A 25,307-nucleotide genomic window follows, 5' to 3' on the forward strand; every position below is an offset into this window, starting at 1 on the left:
CCTGCCGTTTCTTAATCTGTCGTGCTGCTTTGGCAGAGCCACAGGAGTCACAGCGACAGACTTGCCTGACTTCTGTCGGGTGACAGCGCTTTGCCGCTTTCTAACTGCTGCAACTGCAAAATTTGAAGAAGACCGCTCGAGCGCCTTTGAGGTGGGGAAATCCCGCCACTCCGGTGAGATTTGGGAAGGGGAGGGGGGGAGAGACATTTCATAACCGTGCAGCCTGCGAATACAAACCTTGTGCTATGGGCATCAAGTAAGAATTATGGTAGGGTGTTCAGATGTTTCTGGACCTCTCTTCAAGTTACGCACAACTATTACTGGGAGGACCGGCTTTGCATCTGTATTTGCATTATGCAGGGCGTGCATAAGAGCACAAAAGTGCCTACCGTTCCTGTCCTATTGTTCCCTTTCATTATATCAAATTAATATAGTTGTTGCCTACTTTTGCTTATATATATGTTTATATAATGTGTTGTTGTTTTATGTCAATGTTTGCGTATACTGTTGTGACAAAATTAAAAAAAAAAATCTGCTCGCTGGCGGGAACGGACCCCCACGGACAGGGGGACCCATTGGCTACTCTGGCTTGGTGAATGTTTTCGAAGAGCTTCTTGGATCTCTTTGAACGAAGCTTTTTCTGCCCGTGTATAGACAGAGATAAACCAAAGCTGATCACTGAGGATTATTCATTTAGAGGGGTCAGATCTGGAACACCAGTTGTGTTGGCCTGTTTAAACTATAACTGTGTACGGACTGAAACAAACAGAGAAAAGGGCAGCTATTTTAAGGTTTGTAAATCTTAATATGCTTGGAAGCTTAGGAGAAGAGGAATGGGATTCCACAAAGCCCTTGCTCTTTGCTCAGCAACCTTACTGACATTAACTAAGACAGCCAGGATAGTATTTTTTGGCAAATGAAAATCTGGGTGTTTCAATAAATAGGCACCTTGTGAGCATTTTTAAAGCCATAAAATACTGCTGAAAAGACATGAATAGCACTGTATCACGCAGAACAATGTAATATTTGTAATAAAAAAGGAGCAAAACACATCTCTATACAAGCTGCAGATACATAGACTTTATATAGATATTTATTTATTATTTTATTTATTTATTTTGTCACACAGTATATATAAGCATAAGCATGAAATAACTAAACAATATATAAGCATATATATAAGAATGAGTATATAATAACTATATTAATTGGATACTGAGTCCTTTGGGAGATAGGGCGGTATATAAATGTGATTAATAAATAAATAAATAAATAAATATAACGAAAGGAAACAATAGGACAGGAACGGTAGGCACACTTGTGCTCTTATGCACGCCCCTTACAGACCTCTTAGGAATGGGATGAGGTCAATAGTAGACAGTTTTTGGTTGAAGCTTTGGGGATTTTGGGAAGAGACTACAGAGTCAGGTAGAGTATTCCAAGTATTAACAACTCTGTTACTGAAGTCATATTTTCTGCAATCAAGATTGAAGCGGTTAACATTAAGCTTAAATCTATTGTGTGCTCGTGTATTGTTGCAATTGAAGCTGAAGCAGTCTTTGACAGGAAGGACATTGTAATAGATGATTCTATGAGTTAAACTCAGATAGATAGATAGATAGATAGATAGATAGATAGATAGATAGATAGATAGATAGATAGATAGATAGATAGAGATAGATAGAGATATATACTTTATAGCATTAAGTCAGTCGCCAAATATTTTTGTGGTGGTTTCCTTAATCTATAGAATCAAACCCACCACCTTGCCCCCATGTTAAGGGGAAATAAACATTCTTGTTTGACAATGGCAACAACCTGGAAAATATAATTGGTTTGGAATAGACCTTAATTCTTGGCAAAATTCAACTTTACCAGAAGTGGCAGGCTCAATCATTGGCAATAAGCCAACTCTGTCTCCATATTATAAAAGTTTATAAGCAGACTTAGAGCATTTTCCTCACTATTAAATTATTTTAAAGAATTCATACATATTGGGGATTAAGGAAAAGGGCTTCCAAGTCAGGATATTTCCAGATGGATAAAAGCGATAACTCTTTAGGGAATTAAGATCTAATGTGTACAAACAACTGATCAGGCTCGTTAGACTGACTAGAGTTTAAAATAATTACTTGTTTATTAACAGTGGTCTATTATATAAATAAATTCAAATGGCAGGATAAATGTAATGAAGTGGACACAAGTTCATGGAAGCATAAATATACTTGCTGTTTTGTAAAGTGCAATAGGGCTTGGCAGTTAATTATACCAGAGTGAAAGGATTTGGATATAATTTTTGCAGGTGCTTGAGGACAGCAGGGACGCCGGTGGCTTAGTGGCTAAGACGCTGAGCTTGTCGATCGAAAGGTCGGCAGTTCAGCGGTTCAAATCCCTAGTGCCGTGTAATGGGGTGAGCTCCTGTTACTTGTCCCAGCTTCTGCCAACCTAGCACTTTGAAAGCACGTAAAAAATGTAAGTAGAAAAATAGGGACTACCTTTGGTGGGAAGATGTTCTGTGCGCCTTTGGCATTGAGTCATGCTGGTCACGGAGATGTCTTTGGACAGCGCTGGCTTTTCGGCTTTGAAACAGAGATGAGCACCGCCCCCTAGAGTCAGGAACGACTAGCACATATGTGCGAGGGGAACCTTTACCTTTACCTTAAGGACAGCAAATAATTGATAGTATTAAGCATAAGGAAAAAAAGTATTATCATATGTGTAGTTGTAAATTGCCCAGGAAAAGTAAGAATAAGTAAACAAAAATAACACAATTTTCTGAAATGGGAGCTTCAGCTAGATTCCTGATAACTTATGTGCTGATCTTTAAACTCCCCTAATTCCTCATGAAAACAGCTATTCTGGTTGTGGATTATATGAGCTAAAGTACTTCATTTCAGGAGGCAACTGGGCTGAGACAGATTGCTGTAGGAAACCATGTTATTCCCCACCCTTATAAATTGAATTTCTTATTAACCCCTCTGCACCAATTTACAATATAATACTTTCATTGTTTTGATGACGGACACCTCATTGTTCAGGTCCTCTAGTTGTCTACTTTCTCCCTCTGCTTTCCCATGGCAAATAATCTGTAGAATACACCTAGGAGGGGATGTTGGGTGGAGGCTTTGGGGAAACGGATATTCCCCACTTTAACTTCAAGTTTAGGAGGCATTTCACTGGGGATGAGGGCAGACAGTAGTTAACCCTGGGTAATCTTGTAAAGACTCATTGTCATATTCCTGTAGGAGAAGAGCTGTGCAGTTCTATGGTAATCAAAAACCAGGCATTTGGTAGCAAAAATTGAAATAAATTTTATTTAAAAGTATTAGTTTTTGGGAGCGAACCTTATCAATAATTGCAGTACTTATATGGAGAACACTAGATTAGGAAATTCAGATTACACGAGTGCATAGAACACTTTAAAGATTTGTAATGGCTGCCTTGATTAATTGTGAACCATAAATTATCCCAAATGAATTTACAAAACACCCGAGGCAACCATGTCATTTGCAAAGCACTGACAGAACTGATATTGAAGACTAACCAGATTAATACAACAGATTTTATTAAATTTGCATCTTTCTTTTGGTGTGAACATGATAAATAACTGGTGGGTACTCTACAACTTAGTTTTCCTGCCACATTGCTCTATTAAAGGGTACAGAAATGTCCCCCAAATATTAGAATATTCAAGAGAATTAGTGAGCTTGAACTTGGTTAGCACAAAATGGTTGTGTTAATTCTTTAATTCTTTATTAGTTCTTAAGGATTGTCATATGAAGAAAAGCAGCAGACTATAACTATTACAATATTTGTTTTTGTAACTGAAGACTGTCTATAGGTCCTGTTTGAATATAAAGACATCATAAAAATATAGATGATGCCAGATACTTTGCTAAATATCGATGGCATATAGAGCATTTGAGGTAGCGTATATATAGCATGAAGCAACAAATTTGTCTTCTTGTAGCACAGTGGTTCTCAACCTTTATAGTGCTGCGACCCCTTTAATACAATTCCCCATGATGTGGCGACCCCAACCATAAAATTATTTTCGTTTTGAATTTATCGCACCTGAAGCCGTATTGGCTAGCGATCTGAACTGCTTGAGATTGCCTTGAGGACGGAGGCATTAAAGCGGAGACTCCTCCCCTATTAAGTTGATTGCGCCTGAAGCCAGATTAGGTTAGTGATTGGGAGTGATTGCAGCTGGCTTGAGAGGGAGACATCAGAGCAAAGATTTCTCTCTTTTTTAATTCATCGCTCCTGAAGCCGAATTCGGCTAGCGATTTGAAGAGCCTGCAGCTGGCTTGTGGAGTCAACCATTGGAGCGCGATTCTTCGACTTGCAAGTATACTTCCCATATTTCCGATGGTCTTAGGTGACCCCTGGCAAATCGTCATTCGACCCCCAACAGGGTCCCGACCCACAGGTTGAGAACCGCTGTTGCAGCAGGATTTTGTACTGCTTTATCCATCATATTGGAATACTGCATCCATTTCTGGTCACCATAATACAAAAAAGATATAGAGATCCTAAAAAGAGTGTAGAGAAGAGCAATAAAGATTATAAGGGATCTGGAAGCTAAACCATATGATGAATGGTCTAATAAAGAGAAGGACTAGGGATGATATCAGAGGTGGGTTTCAACAGGTTCTGATCAGTTCTAGAGGAACAGTAGTGGAAATTTTGAGTAGTTCAGAGAATCGGTAGTAAAAATTCTGACTGGCCCTGCCCCCATCTATTCTCTGCCTCCCAAGTCCCAGCTGATAGGGAGGAAATGGGGATTTTGCAGCAACCTTCCCCTGGAGTGGGGAGTGTATGGAGATTTTACAGTATCCTTCCCCTGCCACACCCACCAAGCCACACCCACAGAACCGGTAGTAAAAAATTTTGAAACCCACCACTGGATGATATCATGGTATTCTAAAACAACCTTTTAATGAAAATATCCTGAACACATGGTTAGAAAACCAAATGAGCTCATCAGCCCCAAATTCCTGATATGGGGAAACGATTTGACAAATCCATTATTTACGTCAAGCCACTAATAACCAAGCATGATCCATACTAACCAATTCCTTCTTGCTTACGTTTCAGATCCTCAAAGGCTGCGGAGTCTCCTTTCACAAGCAGCCAAGCTCAACATTACCGAAGTATGGAGCTTACCTCACAAATACAGCTAGCAAACATCAGCATCTCAAATCATACAGAGACCATGGCTCTTCTATCTCAGTATTCCTCTTCCTCTGAGCCCCTTTACAGTGACTACCAGCCTCCACCTCTTGATTTCATCCCTGTGCCCAAGGCTGTGCTTTATATGCTCATGGCTGTCATGGTGATAGTGAGTGTGGCTTATGCTATTATTGGTCATTTAATCAAGGACCTGGCTCATGACTTAGCAGGTAAGGGCAGTGTTACTGAGGCAACCACTTTAAGATGTACAGCTTTTAAATGCAAGTTCTATTGCAAAAAGCTAAGTTCATTATAAATATATAAACTATAGGTAGTCCTTGACTTACAACTAGAATTGGGACCAGAATTTACTAAGCAATGCAATTGTTAATCACATGATGATCGCCTTAGTAATGGCGATCCCAGCATTTCCCATTGCTCTTATTAACCATATTCCACAGTTTATAGCCAAGGACCTCTTCCAATCCAAGCCATGTTGGACTTGGTACACCCAGCTCTAGATTCTTCCAAGAGACGGCTTCCTTTTCAACTCCCCCCAACTCTTCTTTTGGCTACCTTGTAGTCTACCTCTTGGGGCAGCAAGCACCCCCAGAACTACAATGTTCTAGGGCTGCTAGCCATGCTATGACATGCCATGGCTCTGGGGTTGCAAAAAACTGCTGAGTCTCGGGCCTAAAGCCTCAGCTGCCCCAGCCTGACATAGTAGAAGGACCCAAAAGGCTTCTTGGTGTTCTACAGCTCTGGGGTTGCAAGAAGCTCCTGAACAAAGCACTATGCAAAACTGCAGCCATTCCAGCCGTCTGACTGCAGATCCTCTCATCACCCTACACTTCACATCCACCTTGTGCTCCACAGCCCAAAAGACTTGCTGTCTTCTTGCTCCACATAAGGCCATCTTTCCCAGGTGTTGTGAGGAAACCGCCACGTATGATCTGGGGAAGAAACAAGAAAGCCTTATGCAGCCAACAACTGCCTCACAAAGGACCAGGCAAAGCATCTTTGATCATCAGCCGGAGCAAGAAGATGGTAAGGGTGGCAGGGGCCATAGAATGCAGGGAACCAGATGGGGTGGGGAAAGAGATAAGCAAGGGAACTGAAGTTACCCTGTGGTATTTCATAAATGCTGGTAGGCTGCAAGGCACCCAAATTTTGATCAAATGACTGTAGAGGTGCTGCAACAACTGTTACTTTGGGGACTGGTAATAAGTCCCTTTGTCCAGCACCACCTTAACTTCCAACAGTTGCTGAACAAACGGCTCTAAGTTGAGGACTATTTGTCTTATTTTTGAGTGATGTACTGATTGCTTATCATGGGAAAAGAAAATATCATGCTAGGCATAGAAGACAACCACAGAATCATAATAAATCTTAATTCTCTACTGGTTTTCTTTCAGTGAATGTTATTTCAGGAATATATTTCAGGAATATATTTATAGGCCTAAAGAGACAAGTATTCTTAGAACTGAAATGGTGAGAAGGATAAAATCTGTACTCCATAACCTTCTCTCTGCCCTTGTACCATCTTAATGTACAAAATCTAAAACTAACGATCTTTTTCTCAGAATGGTCAACTGGAATTTAATATCTGAACTGTAGAATGCTTTAGACATTCTATAAAACTCTCTTGAAAGTCTTGTTCTCCAACATATAAACATTTGTATAATTTCCCCCCATCAGTGGTGGGTTTTACTTTTTACTACCGGTTCGCTCACACGTGCGCAGAGCATATTTGATGACTTCCAGGTGGGTGGGTGGAGCCTCCTGCCATCATTACTACTGGTTCTCCTGAAGTGGTGCAAACTGGGAGCAATCCAACAATGTCCCATATGTAACACATCCTGGGTGAGAATCTTTTCCCCTAATATATGCCTTTCATTGTATCAGGAAAACAAGGAGTAGATCTGTACTCAGAAATACTGCAAAATTAAATGGATGCTCATACCACCTAAATCAGCTATAATAGTGATTGTAAATACTATATTTAGTGTAATTCTAGAATCGTGTTTATTCTACGCTGTTCTTCAATGTATGTCAGTTTTGAATATGATTATAAATCCGTCTATCCTGTGTTTGTATTAATTTGCACTTTCAAATACAAAGAAATATATTTTAATATGCTTTTATGGCAAATATACATTTAATATACACATTAGTAATATTTAAAGCCAGATATTGCATTGCAAAACTTGAAGTCCAAAACAAAGGAATACATTTTCAAGCGTGGACCAAAGGATATCCCCAGCATACCTATTACTTCATACTACTGACATGTAATTGTGGTTTCTTCTCTTCTTGCAGAAGTTGAGGTGCATGAGATATATGCAAGTTCATGTCATTTCTTAAGAGATTAGCTTCAAATCCCATACTCAGTTACGGGGCCCAGAATATAAGAAAACTTATACACTACTCCCTTTGATTTACTCCTAAATCGTAAAAATAACACCATTAAAAAACTTATCTCAACTCTTAGGGAAGGACTCGATAAGTGGGTAAAAACACCAAATCCAGTGTAAACATCTAGTTGATTGTGTAATGAACCATAATAATAATTACTGCAAATTGTGTCATAAATACTAAAATCTAGAAGAGGTGGCAATTTTCACTGAATTCAGTTTTAATGTGGTCATGACAGATAATATCACACAGGCTTTGGATTTCTGAGATTTGTAGATTTTTAGGTTATTTGAAAAAAATAACTAATGGCTCATATGTTTTGCTTTCCTTTCAACACTGGAGGAAGTTGCTTCTCTTGAAGAATATTTCCAACGTTTTCTGGAATTCTTGATCCCTCCCTTCCTCAAAATCAGGCCTTTTCCCTGACCTGGAAAAAGGTAGCAGGAAATCACTAGAATTCCTCTGTTAAGTGCTATAACACTAAAACTCAGTTGATAACTACCAATGAACTACAACCATTAAACTTTTTACTATTGCAGAGCTAGGAATTTAACTTAATTATCCTAACCCCTACACTTTCAATTAACTTACATGCTATATTCAAGCATGGGGAATGACAATAATATGGAACTTGTAGAGCACAGATTTGCAAGATATATTTCAGTCATAAAAGTCTGAAGCTGTCACAGAAAGTTGTCTTATTTTATTATGATCAATCTACCAACTTTCCTTTATTATAGGAATTTACCTATAGTTTATTAATTACATGGTGTGGCTATGTGTCATGTTTACTACTACTCAACAAAGATTAGGATAAAACAGAGTCTCTGAGGCTGCTTGATAGGCTCTCTTCTATTTATCTTTCTAGACTGCCTGTTGGGGCCACAGCCAGAGGATCCAGACAAGGATGAACCAGAGCCCTCAACTGTTTCAGGTTTCCAGCCTTCATTTTTGACCAGAAATCCTACCTGCACATGTTCCCCGACCCAGGCTGAGGAAGTACATATAACCCTAGAAACAGCTCCACATATGACATCGGGACTACAAAGATGAAGACAAAATAGTTTTACAGAACAAGGCTATGCCAAACAAGGCTCCCAGAACTGAAAGGGAAAGTCTCATCATAGCAAAAAGAGGCAGGGTAAATAGGTGAATAAGCTATGGATTGCTTTGTTGTAGTGATTCCACCTTTTAACATCAGCCTAGAGACTGCCCTTCTGAAACTTTTTTTATGGTCATTAATTGGGATGTTTTAGTTCATAAATCAATGGTTAGTCAAGCAGCTGCTGCTTTTTTCCATCTCCATTGCTGGTTCACAGATTCCCATTGCACATTAGGATTCTTTCTTTTACTCGTAACTGTTAAAAATAAAAAAAATTGCCAGAACTTTATTGAAACAATGAAGGAAGGTAGTGAGAGATCTTTTTTTTTTCATTCAAGAGACCTTGAAGGCATGATGGCCCAGTTGCATTACAAGCAAATCAGATAACTGAAACTGCCCTTATTCATTTGAATTACCACATTCCAATTTCATGTTGAGACATATTTAATGTGCACATAAATAGGACTACCACTAGGAGAATCCATTCAATCTTGATCCGAGATGTTGCTAAATGAAGACTAGGTGCCTTCCCGATGGTCTTACTACTTTCCCTACAGCAGCAAGCAGTGTGGAGTACAGAGGTCCAATCTGCTCACTGGCAAAGAGCAGTGGCAATAAATAAGGAGATTTGAAGAGAGCAGCAGGTTTCTAAGCATTCTAGGCATCCAAGCGGCAAAGCGGGCTGTCATATACCATCTGCAGATTGACTTTGTGACCAACTAATTCCCGGATGTTATTGATGCCATACTTGATCATGGTGGGTCTGGAAAAGAACAGAAAAATCTCATAAAGAATTTGTTGTAAACAATTTAACTAGAAGTCCACACTCTTTCAAAACGACAGACAATCTGAAGCAGTTCCTAACTACTCCCCTTCCCTGCAAAAGACAATAATAATGCACTGAATCACAATGGAAACAAGGTAAAGACATGTAACACACAAACAGTTAGAACAGAATTCACAATACAGTGTCCATCTATCTCCCCCCACCCACTGGGGCTCTATCGTACCCCTAGAATTCAGTCCAGATTGGACTGAAATCCTATGGACCAAGACACTGATCTAATCTAGCTATCTGATTATGTGTGAACAAAAGAAGTGGATGAATTTTAAAAGGGTTGGTTACCATCTTTCCTATACTGGAGATATTTAATTGGTTCAAATGTTGACTTTAATGATTTCTTAAAATTTTATTTAGACAAATGCTTACATATTGTATCAATATATTGTGTTCTTTGAGGGTGATGGTTCTTTCTCCGAACTTGTGGGTTGGTTTCTGAATGTTTCATTATCAAGCTAGGTAACATTTTCAGTGGCGTTTACGGGGATGTCAATGTCAGTGTTCTTCCTTTTATAAGAGCTTCAGGTGTGTATGTATGTATATGAGGGTCTTGTGATGATGGGTCAGGTGTGAGTCATCAGTGAGTCTTGTGATGGTAGGTTACATCAGGTGAAGGTCATTGGGAGGTGAACTGCTGAGGGGCTTGTTTGGGTTGGTTGGAGGTCAGTGCTCTCTCTGGTTGGTTCTGCAGTTGTGTTCTTTTTTGTCTTTTTTCCCCAGAATTACTCTTTAGTTCTCTTAGTGTGCAATTTGTCTTTATTAGCTGAGATTGATTTTAATAGTTATTCTTGTCTTGTTTAAATAAATCTAAATTAAAAATTGCAAATTGAAGCTTCCCATAGATTAGTTTCACCTGCTAATTATCCTAAAAAGGGATAATATGACTTATGGGAAGTACTTCATAGATTCTTTCACAAATATAAGTAGCCCTTGGCCTTTAGAGACTTCTGGCAGGCCCAGACAGCACACGGAAGGTTAACTGATTCTCCAAGACACTCACCGTTCCAGAGATAGCCCCCAGGCAATGACAGACACCCCATCAGGCAGGCCCATAGGCAGCAGCATTTCTGGGCGGAAGACTCCTGAATTTCCCACTTCCACCCATTTCTTTAATCCTGAAAGAAAATGAAATATCTATAGTTAAGCTGACAAAGTGGGAATGGGGTTACACAAAGCCAAGGGTTTCAGGTTACTGGGTAGACCTCAAGCTTAGTTACTGGAATCCATTCAGCACTTTCTATTGGGATTCTGAGCAATAGAAATGCAGTTCCCACCCTGACAAAGAAAGGCAGAAAGGAATATGACAGTACCCATTTAATCTGAAAGACTGAAAATGTTGTCACTGAGTTCTGAAAAGTGTTTTGTTTATGGGGGGATATTTCCTTTAAATATCAAGGACCTCAAAGAGGAACTCCAACAAACAGATGATGACAAAGTGTGCTTTCAAAGTGTGTTAACCCAGTGGAAAAGTGTCCTCACTTATAGTGCATTTTCAATTTTTTGCAATTATGTGAGTCTTAAAGGAATTATCAATGGCTGAAATGAAAGCAGTTGGGATTCCTTCTTAAGACAATAGGCATGCAACTGATGCCTTCCTGAATGAAGTGGAAGCAAACATTTTCTATAGGTAAGAAAGAAAGCTGAAAACAGACTCACTGGTATTTCCTTAAAAGTTGCTTTCATTATTACGGGTACTTTGCATGATTGATCTTTACTGCCAAAAGTATTTTGTAAATCAGCTAAATTATTTGGGGAAATAGTTTAATTTGAAGAGGGAAGAGCACTCAAATTCTGCCATAAACAAAACTACGCTTCAACTACACAATTCTTTTTATATATATATATCTTTTTTTTAAAAAAAATTCACCTTGATGGTAGCTGAAAACCTCCATGCTGGGCTCTGTGTAAGGATTGTAAGCAGGCTTGAAGCGTAGTTGTGTGATTCCTGTTACATAGAAAGAAGAAACTGGTTTCTGGGAAAAGGAAAAATAACACCTAAAAAACTCATCGCCTAAACTGCTGCCCTTTATTCTGCACATTGACTTTCCGCCATCTCTTACCCAGTTTGGTGAAGAATTCTTTCAGGACACCCATAAGATCCCCTAGTGTCAAACCATAATCAGCTACCACACCCTCAATCTGGTGGAACTCTGCCAGATGTGTAGCATCCAGTGTCTCATTCCTGAAGACCCGATCAATGGAGAAGTATTTGGTTGGTGTGAACTTCTCCTGTAGTAGAAGCAATTATCATAGCTTGGCATTTTCATTTGATTCAAATCAACCCAGTTTTATGCTTATCAAGTTCTACCAGTTTTAAACCCACAAATATTTTGTAACAACAGTTTGCAATGCAAGTATTCCTCAAACTACAAAAGAAAACCCCCTAGTATATACCTGCTGTGCCAGCTGATAGAGCATCCGGGCACTGACAGCTGTTGTGTGTGTCCGAAGAAGATTCTTCCGAGCCTCCTCCAGTTTCCATTCATATTTGTAACTGAAAGGGAGGAACAGATTAACATAAAAATACAGGAACTGGAGGAAGCAATTCATATGAGTTACATGACTTGAGAAATCAGCATGTGATTTCTCTGCAGACCAAGAAAAAATAGTTGATACACTAGACCTAATGTTTTAAAATTCTGTCATTTCTATTAGACATTTGGGACTTTTGTCCCTTACACAGCCCTGGTGTATAGAGAGTCTTGGTGGCACAGTAGTTAAAGAACAGTCTTGCAGGCAAACTCTGCCCAAAACCTGGAGTTCAATGCTGATGGGACTCAAGGTTGACTCAGCCTTCCATCCTTCCAAGGCCAGTAAAATAAGGACCCAGATTGCTGGAGACAATATGCAAATAATGCTAGCAGTGTAAACCGCCCAGAAAGTTGTGTAAAGCGCTGTGGGGTGATAAACAAATCTAAATGCTATTGCTATACAATAACTTTTACTCAATATGAACCAGTTCCAAAAGCTGCTAGGATTCCACTACTGAATTCATGTGTCAGTGTCAAATCTCCCATCTTTGTCTTCTCTAATGTCACAGGTTTCACAGCAAAGTATCTCCTTTTATGTTCTAGACTCAGTAACAAGAAAAAAGTCTTCCACGCCAGCTGTTGCACTGAACTCTCCACAACAATTATTCATGCTTTTCTACTACTTGGTTTGCACAATGTCACGACAAAGCATGTTAATGAACTCACCCTTGAGAACCGTACCCTCCTTGTGAATGCACCCTCTTTACTCTCTTCAAATAATCCATGGGAAAATCAATTGCTTCAGCAGGATCTGAAAAAAATTAAACTTGTAGAAAAGTCTCCAGACATGCAAAGGCTCCATATGCACTCAAAAAGAGCAAGAAGAGTTTACAGCTGCTGCCTTCATCGTTGTCCAGACTCAAGGCAAGAACATAAAAACCATATTGCAGCTATTATTTCCCACAGAAAAATGGGTGCCATATCCTAGAATATTTACAAAAAGCATCTTAAAAATAATTTCTATAGAAGACCCCAACCTTTTGGACCAAAGAATACATCTGGAATTATGTAATAATATGCATTACAACTTATCAAAATGGTAACTATAGGGAGCATACCCATTCACAAAATGAAAAAGTTAGAATATTCAAATTGGGGCAAATGTGAATGCTGAATTTATTCACAAAGGTGATCTAGGGTGGGAAATGAAATGAAAGCAATGGACCTTTGATATTGTCCAATGAAAGCGTAATTCTAGGGAAGGGAAGGGACAAGGAGAAATTGATGGATGTTTATTTTGATTTCTGACTTGCAGTCTTAACAGCAGACCACACTATAGAATAGAATAGAATAGAATATTTTAATTTGTATACCGCCCTTCTCCCGAAGGACTCAGGGCGGTGAACAGGCAGATAAAATACAAACATACACAATAGTAAAAACAACCCTTAAAAAACTGATTCAAATTTGCCCAAATATTAAAATAACATACATCCCCATAAAATTACAAAAGTTTAAGTTTTAAAAACCCATCAAAAGTCAATTAAAATTTAAAGATAAAAAATCAAGCTAGTCCAGCCATACGAAATAAATAGGTTTTAAGTTCGCGGCGAAAGGTCCTAAGGTCTGGTAGTTGTCGAAGTCCAAGGGGAAGTTCGTTCCACAGGGTCGGAGCCCCCACAGAGAAGGCCCTCCCCCTGGGGGCCGCCAGTCGACACTGTTTGGCTGACGGCACCCCGAGGAGTCCCTCTCTGTGGGAGCGCACCGGGCGATGGGAGATCGAGGCCGGCAGTAGACGTAGATAACAGTAGCCGTAAATAACCCGGTCCTAAGCCATGGAGCGCTTTAAAGGTGGTAACCAATACCTTGAAGCGCACCCGGAAAACAACAGGTAGCCAGTGCAGTCTGCGCAGGATAGGTGTTACGTGGGAGCTCCGAACCGCTCCCTCAATAACCCGCGCAGCCGCATTCTGGACTAGCTGAAGTCTCCGGGTGCTCTTCAAGGGGAGCCCCATGTAGAGAGCATTGCAGTAGTCCAGGCGAGAGGTAACATAAGGCATCCCGGTCCAGGAAGGGCCGCAACTGGCGGATCAGGCGAACCTGATAAAAAGCTCTCCTGGAGACGGTCGCCAAATGATCTTCAAAGGACAATCGATCATCCAGGAGCACGCCCAAGTTGCGTATCTTCTCCATCGGGGCCAATGACTCACCCCCGACAGACAGCCGCATCTGCAGCTGACTGTACCGAGATGCTGGCATCCACAGCCACTCCGTCTTGGAGGGATTAAGTTTGAGCCTGTTCCTCCCCATCCAGACCCGTACGGCTTCCAAACACCGGGACAGCACTTCGACAGCTTCACTGGGGTGGCCTGGGGTGGAAAAGTACAGCTGAGTGTCATCAGCGTACAGTTGGTATCTCACCCCAAAGCCACTGATGATCTCACCCAGCGGCTTCATATAGATGTTGAACAGGAGGGGTGAGAGAATCGACCCCTGCGGCACCCCACACATGAGGCACCTTGGAGTCGATCTCTGCCCCCCTGTCAACACCGTCTGCGTCCGGTCAGAGAGGTAGGAGGAGAACCACCGATAAACGGTGCCTCCCACTCCCAACCCCTCCAACCGGCGCAGCAGGATACCATGGTCGATGGTATCAAAAGCCGCTGAGAGGTCTAATAGGACCAGGGCAGAGGAGTAACCCTTGTCCCTGGCCCTCCAGAGATCATCCACCAGTGCAACCAAAGCTGTCTCCGTACTGTGACCGGACCGGAAGCCGGACTGGAACGGGTCTAGATAGACAGCTTCATCCAGGTGCTGGGGTAGCTGACATGCCACCACACTCTCTACAACCTTCGCCGTGAAGCGAAGATTGGAGACTGGCCGGTAATTCCCTAAAACAGCTGGGTCCAGGGAAGGCTTCTTGAGGAGGGGTCTCACCACCGCCTCTTTCAAGGCAGCGGGAAAGATCCCCTCCCGCAATGAAGCATTTGTAATCCCCCCGGAGCCAGCCTCGTGTCACCTCCTGAGTAGCCAGTACTAACCAGGAGGGGCACGGATCCAGTAAACATGTAGTGGCATTCAGCCTACCCAGCAACCTGTCCATGTCCTCGGGAGTCACAGGATCAAAGTCATCCCAAACCACCTCAACAAGACGGGTCTCGGAACCCTTGCCTGGATCTACTCAATTTTGATCCAATCCGTCCCGAAGCTGAACGATTTTATCGTATAGATAACCGTTAAACTCCTCGGCACACCCTTGTAAGGGGTCCTCCCGCCCCTCCTGATGAAGGAGAGAGCGGGTAACCCGAAACAAGGCGGCAGGCGGTTATCTGCCGACGCAATGAGGGAGGAAACGTAGGAACGCTTCGCATCCCTCAGTGCCACTAGGTAGGTCCTACTATAGGACCTAACTAGTGTCCGGTCAGCCTCAGAACGGCTGGATCTCCAGATACTCTCTAGGCGTCTTCTCCGGCGCTTCATCTCCCTCAGCTCCTCGGAGAACCAAGGAGCTGGTTGAGACCGACGCCGGGTCAGAGGCCGCAAAGGCACGACACGGTCCAAAGCTCCAGCCGCGGCCTGTTCTCAGGCCGCAACTAGTTCTTCAGTCGTGTCATGGGCCAGGTGCTCGGGAAACGGCCCAAGCTCCATCAGGAACCTCTCCGGGTCCATCAGGCGCCTGGGACGGAACCAGCGCATTGGTTCCGTCTCCCTGCGGTGGTGGGTAGCGGTCAGAAAGTCTAGACGAAGGAGAAAATGATCTGACCATGACAGAGGTTCAACAACTAAATCATTTAAAACCAGATCATTCAACCACTGGCCAGAGATAAAAATCAAGTCTAGGGTGCCTCCCCTGACGTGGGTAGGGCCATCGATTAGTTGAGTCAGGTCCATGGCCGTCATGGAAGCCATGAACTCCTGAGCTGCCGAGGAAGCTGCGCCGGCTGATGGCAAATTGAAATCCCCCATGACCAACAGTCTAGGGGTTTCAACTGCCAACCCGGCCAGCAATTTCAACAGCTCAGGTAGGGCTGTTGTCACGCAGCAAGGAGCCAGGTACGTGATCAACAAGCCCACCTGAGTCCTACGACCCCACTTCACGTAGAGGGTTTCACACCCAGCTATCTGAGGCACAGTGGTCTCCCTCGGCTCAAGACTCTCCTTAATAATAACCGCCACCCCGCCACCCCTACCCTGGGCCCTCGGCTGATGGAATGCTCGGAAACCTGGTGGGCACATCTCCACTAGGGCCCCCCCCCTTCGGTGCCCAACCAGGTCTCCGTAACGCCCATCACGTCCGCGGTCCCTTCCTGAATAAGGTCTGCGATCAGGGGGGCTTTATTAACTGCGGACCTGGCATTACATAACATTAGCCGAAGGCCCAGGTCCCAAGCACTCTGGCCACTCGGGTCACGGGAAAATCCTGGAGGGCCGGAGCTCGCAATCGCTCGTAAACAGCGAGGGCGAGCCCCCGAAACCTGATGTGGCCCTCCCCTTCCGTCATATCTGCCTCTCCCACTTACCGTAGTAATAGCTCGACCCTGACAAACTGGAACGACACCCCTCTCCACAACCCTAGGACCTATTAAGTTACCGCCGCGAACACATGGTGGACCTAGCTCCCTCCCTGACGGGTTTGCTGTTAGTTCTTTCCTTATACAACTACATTTCATTTTTACTCCTTCCTTATGCTGGCAGGTTTCTCACATGGAGCTGTTTTGTTCATATCCATAGCATGCAGGCAACGATCTAAATTAGAGGTCCCCAACCTTTTGGATCTCAGGGACCACCAAGTCCATAATTTTAAATCCTGGGGACCACTAATATGAATCCAGCGCGCCACTTGCTGAAGCGCCTGGATGGGGTCCTTCAGGCACTGTCCTTCCTCTCTCTTTCTCACCCTCCCCTCTCTCTCCCACTAATTGTCTCATTCCATCTCCCCCCCCCACTTTCTCTCTCTCCCAATCTGTCATCTCTCTTTCTCTCCCCACTTTCTCTGTCTCCCACTCATTCTGTCATCTTTCTCTCCCCCTCCCTCTCTCTCTCTCTCCCCCCTTTCTCTCTCTCCCTCTCTCTTTCTCCCACTCTTTCTCTCTCCTTCTCCCCCCTCTCTCCCCCCCTTTCTCTCTCTCCCACTCATTCTGTCATCTTTCTCTCTCCCCCTTTTTCTCTTTCTTTCTCTCTCTCCCCCCTCTCTTTCTCTCCCACACTTTCTCTCATTCTCTCTTTCTCCCCACTCCTCTCTCTCTCTCTCTCATTCTGATTCTCCGCGTGTCCCTTTCAGAGCCAGGTGCCTTCGAGCAAGAGCTGCAAAGAGAGTGCCCCCCACCGGGCGCCATCCCCAGGGAGGCGGGCAAGCCGGGCGGTGGAGTTTTCCCTCCAGCTGAGTAAGCAGCCCAGAGACTCTGGGAGGAGGAGGAGGCGGGAAGAAGCGGGGGTGGGGTGGGTGGAGTGCTTGGGAGAAACAAGGCGCGCCGGGAAGGAGCGCTGCCAACATTACAAAATTCAGGTAGAGGGGGTCAATACTTAATGCAAGACATCCCCCTTCGGCCCCACCCCCGCACTTCTTCCAAGAAGCGGTGTTCTCTCATTCTCTCTCATTCTCTTTCTCTCATTCTGATTCTCTCTCTTCTCTCTCTCTCACTCTCATTCTCTTTCTCATTTTTTTTATTTTATTTTGTCACAACAGTATATATAAGCATAAGCATGAGACAACTATACAACATATAAGTGTATATATAATGAAAGGAAACAATAGGACAGGAACGGTAGGCACTTTTGTGCTCTTATGCACGCCCCTTATGGTCCTCTTAAGAATGGGGTGAGGTCAATGGTAGACAGTTTTTGGTTAAAGGTTTTGGGAGTTTGAGAAGAGACCACAGAGTCAGGTAATGTGTTCCAAGCGTTAACAACTCTGTTACAAAAGTCATATTTTCTGCAATCAAGATTGAAGCGGTTAACATTAAGTTTGAATCTATTGTTTGCTCTTGTAATATTGCGATTGAAGTTGAAGTAGTCTTCAACAGGAAGGACACTGCAATAGATGATTCTGTGTGTTCAACACAGGTCTTGTCAGAGTCTTGTCGGAGTCGATTTTCTAATCCCAGGATTTCAAGTCTAGTGGTATAAGGTATTTTGTTGTTTACAGAGCAACAAAATGTTTACAGTTGTGCAGCATCAGCATTCCGCCTTGGTATATTTGCCCAGCTGGTGGAGCAAAGCAGCCCTCATCTCCTGCTGCTTGGGACTCGGAGCTATAAACAGTGTCTGATCAGGGGAGCAGCCGGATTTTGCTCTCCATTGCAGACACCAGATCAGCCCCGTGCAAGCTCTCGTCTCTCGAGAAGCCTGACTGAAATTTCCCGCACCGTTTCAGCAAGCGCTCCTCGTAAGACGAGAGCTTGCAGGGAGCTGATTTGGCATCTGCAATAGAGAGAAAAATCCAGCAGTTCCCTGGACCAGTCGCCATTTACCGCTCTGAGTCCCAAACGGCAGGAGACGAGGGCTGCTTTGCGCCACTGGCTGGACAAATATACCGAGACGGAATGCTGATACTGTGCAAGTGCAAGTAGTGCTTCCCTCCCACAGCTTCCAGCCATCGCAATTGCTGCTTCGGCCCCTTTGTGCCACAGCTCCTCCACCAGGGTGGACTGGCAAAAATACGAAGATTTCTCCACGGACCACCAAAATTTTCTCGCGGACCACCAGTGGTCCACGGATCACCGGTTGGTGACCGCTGTCCTAAATTCTCCAATGTTTATTGCTCAATTTGTAAAAATACACTTAGAACAATTTAAAATGGCAGTTACACATTTTAGACGAGAACCAAGTGGCTCCTAGATACATGAGCCTGATCAGATCTCTGTAGGAACTGCATAGGAATCTGCAGCTCCCAATCAGCCTTAAAAGGGGACCAAATTTATATTCTTCACCCTGGTATAACAATAAATAAAAGTTGTTATATTTTAGATGAACAATGGAACCAACCCTTCATAAAGAAAGTGTCATGCTGGTCTCGGGCTGGATGCTGCTGTGGTTGAAAGAGGGCATCAAAGTTCCAGAAGGAGCTCTCAATGAAATTATTGGTGGGCATTTCTGTGAAACTGAAGAGGGGAAAAAAGGTTTCAATTAAATATTAAGGGAATGGGTCCCATGACTAGCTTATACTCTGACATTAGTATAAGGGAAAACATCACATGTAGCCACAATAGTCAGCAAAGGGGACTTGCTGTAGCCAAACTACTCTGCTACTTCTCAGAGGAAATTATTTACACCCAATTAACAAAAATAAATCACTTGGATTTTCCTAGCAGCTATTATTTTGTATACAAGGTTACTGAATCCCAAAGATGGGTATGTTTGAGTTGACTCTTCTTAAAATTCTTCCAGCTAGCTGAGTAGGCATTTTAAAGGCTTCCCGCAGCTATATTTCTCCTGCCTGTATGTTATTTAATACATACCCCATTTCAAGGAAGATCTGCCGAAACTGAGTGCGGACCTTCAGCAATGGATGGAGATGGCCACTTTCAGGCATAATGCCCAGTGCCTCAAAATTGTAAGACTTGAATTTCAAATCTCTCCAAGAACCACTGTAAGGATGGGAGAAAACAGGAAGAACACGAGAAAGATAATTCATTTAGCAATAGGCTGTGATTTCTTTGAGAACAGCTTCCATCTCAATAATATATCTTCATTAAAAAAAAAAATACCACACTCATTTTTTAAACTTCACATAAAGGCAACACAAACACAATTGAAAACAGGGAGGTTAAGAATTTTGCCAGGAAGTATTTGAAGCCATGAATCTATTTTAGCATCCTGTCAGCTCTAAGACTGTGATGGGGGAAACTTGATTCTATATAGTGATACCAAGAAATCTGTAACCAAGGTCCATGTGCAAAAATCAAAAGCAAATCCCAGACAGAAATGGCAATTTGTAGGCCCAGATCCAAGCTTAACCAGGAACATACTACAAGAGACACCAGAGTTGCTTACCTGGCAATCATCTCTGGTGTAAGATCTGTTTCTTGTTTAGCAATAGTCGTGCTAAAAGCACTTCCTTTTTTAACCCAATATGTCTTTATGGTCCTAAAATGAAACACAAGTTTTGATGCATCATCTCTTGGGAAGAGGGCAGAATCATTCAAAATTTTATTGCAAAGAGTATTCCATGAGAGTTTTGCAAACTAGAGCAATTCCTTAAATTAATAAATCACATACACACATACACATACACACACAGAATGTATTCATATGTACTCAGTACAGAAAGCATGAAAGCAAATTGTCTTAAAAATTAATCAAATCAGGACAGAATATACGTGAAACAAAACCAATTGTTGGTGAAAACTCCAGAAGGAATGAATTATCAACACAAGTGGTAGGAATTAATGAGAAAGACAGATCCATTCATCCATTTTCAAATCTCCATAGCCAAAGATTTATTCAACCAGTCCCCCTGGCCATGGCTCCTTGTTGGAAAAAAATAAGAATGTAAATGAAATAATTGACTGCAGAGTGACTAACTCTTTTCTTGAATGCTTTGCAATATTGTCCAAAACCTGAAACAGAATAACCTAGGAAACATAACCCAAGAAACTTGTATGAAGAACTTACACAACAAAAGATATATTGAGCATAAGATATTAGAATTGAAACTCACACTTCTGCTAAGAGTTTTCGTTTCTTCAGTTCATTTTTATCTTTCTCTTCTAAACAGTTAGCTTCTCCCTTCTGAACTTGAAGCAGTTTTTCCTTTACAGTGTCCTGAACAGATTCTACCTAGGAGAGAAAAGAAACTCACAATGGATAAAAGCGGAAAGTTCTCACTCTCATCCTGTTTTTCTTCGATTCAAAAGTATTAAAGCAATCCTGAATTTACTTAGTGCGTTCTTAAATATGTACAACTTTGGAGGGTGAGGGAGCAAAAATATAACATGCTACAGAAACAGGGACCCCATACAGATAGGAATTTTGATTACTCACTGCCTGGAATACCCGAGGGCCATTTTCTGAACTCTTGTCTAGACGGATCCATTTGTTGGACATTGCTTTGCTGAATCCCACCTTTCCACTTGGCAGCTTCTACAGTAAAACAAGGAAAAGATTATCCCATCAGATCAGAAGCCATAAAATCAAATCAGCAAAAAAGAAGCTACTTAAATTTAGATCCATGCTAAATATAGATCCACAGCAGATAACATCAAACAAATAATTTCTCAGTAACAATTTAATACAATACGTATATAGAGATGAGGAATTTTTTTTACCATGAGTTCACTCTGAAGCAGACCCTCAGAGGGGATGCTATTAAATACTCGGACCTCATGGCTCCCTTCATGAATAATCTCTTGGCCCTCAGGTGTCAATTCCCATGTTTTGGATGTACGTTGCTCAGCCTCGATCACCTAAAAAGAACATCAAAAACATCTTCCTTGGCAAAATAAAAATACAAATAGGGAAAAAGCCAAGAGTGCTGAGTTTGATAAAAGAATCATAAGTCTATGGAGTTCTTAGAAAGTTTTAAAGTACCTCAGAACTTCTGCTGACCTGCAGTACCTACTTGGATTGAGGGTGAGAAAAATAACATATTTATACCTAAAGTTTCACAAAACCGATGGCTAACGTTTATATAAGAAAGCACATCCATGAACTTAGAAGAGGAATAAAACTAAGCTAGAATCTTCTATCTATATCAGTGGTAGTTCCAGCTTTCATAGTGGGCAGTAGGGGTTTTGTCCGATACTGAAGCACTTTCCTTTTTTAAAAATTTAATTGACTTTTAAAAAAAATTTCATAGCATTATTTAAAAACATTTTCATTAGGTTTTCATAAAATTCCCCGTGACAATTTAAATTTCTGAAAATATATCATTTGTATCGCCTGCGCATAAGTTTAGTTCACATTACATAAGTGAAACTAAATGGCATTATAGTGCGACCGCAAACAAAAGAGCCTCATCCCAGAATAGCTCACGCATCTCCCCTCACACCACCCAGCTGTAACAGACAAGCAGAGCTGGTAGCCGGAGCCCCTCCCCCAACGAGAGGCATGCGCAGACGATGATACACTTTATAAATCACCATTACTGTGGAACCTGTGGGCGGTTAAAATTTTACTACTAACAGAGAGACAAAAGTGGGCGGTAGGTATAAAAAGGTTGACTACCCCTGATTTATATGAATTCTTCACATTTTGCCATATAAAATTTCCATCTGTAAATTGAAGTCCTTTCAGTGAGAATTAGGCAACAGTTACATGTGGAAATATTTGAGAACAATCTGAATGCACATATACCAGAGCCAAGTTCAATTACTAAGTTTTCTTATTAGTATTTTTAGAATACTCTCCCATTGCAATTTCCCTTTCTGAGCTAATTACTCTTCAATCACAATCAGATAAGTTTTAATCAAATGTAATTGGGGAACTGGAAATACTTATGATGAGGTTAGGACTATCAAATCTAGGCTGCAAATGAGCATTATATGGAAGGAAAGAGGCTTTTTAAAAAAACTTTGCAGGTATCTAGTATCATCTGGTTTTTTGCAACTCAGATTTAATAGTAGCTGGTGGGCAAGGTATACTGTACCAGTAATCCCTGACGTATGACTACAATTGAGCCCAAAATTTAGCTAAAGGAAACAGATGTTAAGTGAATTTTGTCCCATTTTATGACCTTTCTTGCCACAGTTGTTAATCACTGCAGTTGTTAACTTAATAACATGGCTTCCCCACTGACTTTGCTTGTCAAAAGATCACAAAAGGTGATCACATGACCCTGGGACATTGCAAATATAAATATGACTTAGTTGCCAAGCATCTGAATTTTGATCACATGACTATGGGGATGCTGCGATGATTATAAATGTGAAAACAGTCATAAGTCACTTTTTCTATGCTGTTGTAACTTTGAATGGTCACTAAATGAACTGTTGTAAGTTGAAGACTATACCTGTACTATATTTCTTCTGCCCTTGAAGGTCACAACAGAAATTAACAAGGAAAAAGCAAGCAAAATATTGGTCTTACTTTAGAATCTGATGAAATTATAGCAATCTATTTAGCATTGTATACATGTATAACCATAACATAACTGTCCCAAAGGTGCTTTTTCAGAAGGCAACTGGACTTTTTTTTTTTTGAAGGTGTTTCACTTCTCATCCAAGAAGCTTCTCCAGCTCTTGTATGAGAAGTGAAACACCTTCAAAGAAAAACAAGAAATTCCAATTGCCTCCTGAATAAGCAACTCTGAGACAATCATGACCTGGATGACTGAGAATCTCCATAGACATAACATGAACTATGGACATAACCATACATGAAGAGGTGATTGACTTATTCTCCAAAGCACCAGAGGGCAAGACTAGAAGTAGTGCGTAGCAGCTTGTTAAAGAGAGATCCAGTCTGGAAGTAAGGAGAAATTTTCTGACAGTGAGAGCAATTAATCAGTGGAAAGCTTGCCTCCTAGAGTTGTGGGTGCTCCATCACTGAAGGTTTTCAAAAATAGACTGGACAACTATTTGACCGGGATGGCACAAGGTCGACTAGAAGACTTCCGAGGTACCTTTCCAGGCCCTATGATTCCATATTCTATATCCACCAGAGACTTTTATTTCACTGACTTTCTCTCCCATCATGACATAATACTGCTCCAAGAAACATGGAGCGTTGATGACCTTTAATTAAAACCATTCCATTCATTTTTGACTAAGACCAGGAGCAAAGCAAAATCTAAGGCAGCCTGAGAGTCCTAGTTTCCCCTACCCATCATATAAGGCCCCTCCCTTCACTCAAGACATATGCTATAGCTTTATCAATTCAACCAATGAGGACTATGTTAATGCCATAAAAGCTCTTGTTACCACTTATCAGATTTATTACCCAATGCTACATCAACAGCTGCAAAGGATCTTTTCCAGCAGCAAAGATACTATAAACAACTGCTGGCATGCCAAAAATAAAAAAAAGAGAAAATTAAAAAAAATGCAATTCATTCTTGATTTCATTCTGATACTGCAGATATTACAACTGAAGGATTTTTAAAACATGTTCTCCAGTTTAAGTCTGACACTGCCCACTAGGCTTATTCAAATACATAATGCAATTAGATGCTTCCTCTTAAGAGAGTCAGATTTGCACTAAGCTCACCACTGAATCAATTCAAAAAATTAAAAGACAGAACTATATCAATAGTTGTGTTTGTAGGACAAACAGGCTTTTTAATTGGGCCAATTTTTTGGGTTTTCATGACACACAAGACCATAACCATACAGGCTTGGGTTCACATAAAATGTTAAGACTACAACGTGGCAGACTAATTTCTTGAAATAATTAAGACACCAGGCTTAATTATTAAGGACACTGCGAGTTCTACTTCTGTCTTAGGGACGAAACCAGATCCAGTCACTCATTCAAAGCCCAAGGAAGAAAGAATTGGCAAACCACTTCTGAAAATCTTTGCCAAGAAAATTGCAGGGACTTGTCCCGGCAATCCCTAGGAGTCGACAAAGGCGTGAAGGCATAAAACAAATAGCTTGTGGTATGCTGTTTAAATACAAACACTGGCGGGATCAGCTTTGGGGGCTTTCTGATATCCCGTCTCCCCCGCCCCCCAACTCTTGAGTAGCCTTGGACAGCAGTCACATGGCTGCAATCTATGAACAAGGGCATTGGTCGGCATAGCCTTAGTCTGTCTCTAGCCCATTGGCTGACAACGGATAGACCCGCCCCTTTCTGCCGCAAGAGGTTTGACTCGGGGGCGTGGTCTAGCGCAGCTCTGCCTTCTTACCTCTCCTAGCGCCTGAAGACTCTTCACGGCACCGACCAAGACTTGGTGTTCCAGGCCAAGCGCTGTTGCTGCTTCCAGGCTACAGAGTCCGCCTTCTCCGTCAGCTGCCACTTGCTCCAGCCTCTGTAAGAATAGCTCTGCTGCTGAACCAGGGCCTGTCGCGGCTGCCGCCACGGCGGGAGACATCTTCCCGACCAGCTCTAACGAGAACTTCCGGTGGTGACCGGAAGCGGAAGTAATGACTAGCGCACAATTTTTAAAAACTGGGCTGCGTGGCCTCCCTTTAACAAAACCACCGGCCTATAGATGCGCAGTCGCTATAGAATGACTCGCCCGCCACATGCTCAGAGTATTCAAGTATTTCAGGAGTTAATGCTTGAAAGATGCTCATTTCAGTTTTTCACTTAGCATGGTTGGACACTCGCCAAGCCAGCTAAATATCCGTATTTAGAAGCTATCTCAGGTAAAGCACAGAGTGCAATATTTCCTTATTGTGCATTAAAAAGTGTTTCCTACAAA

At 42.0% G+C, this 25,307-nt stretch overlaps 2 protein-coding genes across 2 annotated transcripts; one reads left to right on the plus strand and one right to left on the minus strand.

Moving 5' to 3' along the window:
* SMIM44 (small integral membrane protein 44) lies at window positions 1-7,187 on the plus strand. The gene is made up of 3 exons (XM_058170513.1): window positions 1-173; window positions 5,101-5,405; window positions 6,052-7,187. Exons 2-3 carry the CDS (start codon window positions 5,159-5,161, stop codon window positions 6,291-6,293), a joined length of 489 nt encoding a protein of 162 aa, XP_058026496.1. The 5' UTR covers window positions 1-173; window positions 5,101-5,158; the 3' UTR covers window positions 6,294-7,187.
* Window positions 7,188-7,299: 112 nt separating this feature from the next.
* FARSA (phenylalanyl-tRNA synthetase subunit alpha) lies at window positions 7,300-25,019 on the minus strand. The gene is made up of 13 exons (XM_058170511.1): window positions 24,789-25,019; window positions 21,271-21,408; window positions 20,987-21,085; window positions 20,664-20,782; window positions 19,997-20,089; window positions 19,462-19,590; window positions 18,989-19,104; window positions 12,731-12,815; window positions 11,928-12,027; window positions 11,594-11,762; window positions 11,401-11,478; window positions 10,534-10,648; window positions 7,300-9,455 (listed from the first exon to the last, which is right to left on the minus strand). Exons 1-13 carry the CDS (start codon window positions 24,972-24,974, stop codon window positions 9,350-9,352), a joined length of 1,533 nt encoding a protein of 510 aa, XP_058026494.1. The 5' UTR covers window positions 24,975-25,019; the 3' UTR covers window positions 7,300-9,349.
* Between the last annotated feature and the right edge of the window lie 288 nt (window positions 25,020-25,307).

This window comes from Ahaetulla prasina, chromosome 2 (assembly GCF_028640845.1).
Source record: "Ahaetulla prasina isolate Xishuangbanna chromosome 2, ASM2864084v1, whole genome shotgun sequence".
NCBI lineage: Eukaryota > Metazoa > Chordata > Lepidosauria > Squamata > Colubridae > Ahaetulla > Ahaetulla prasina.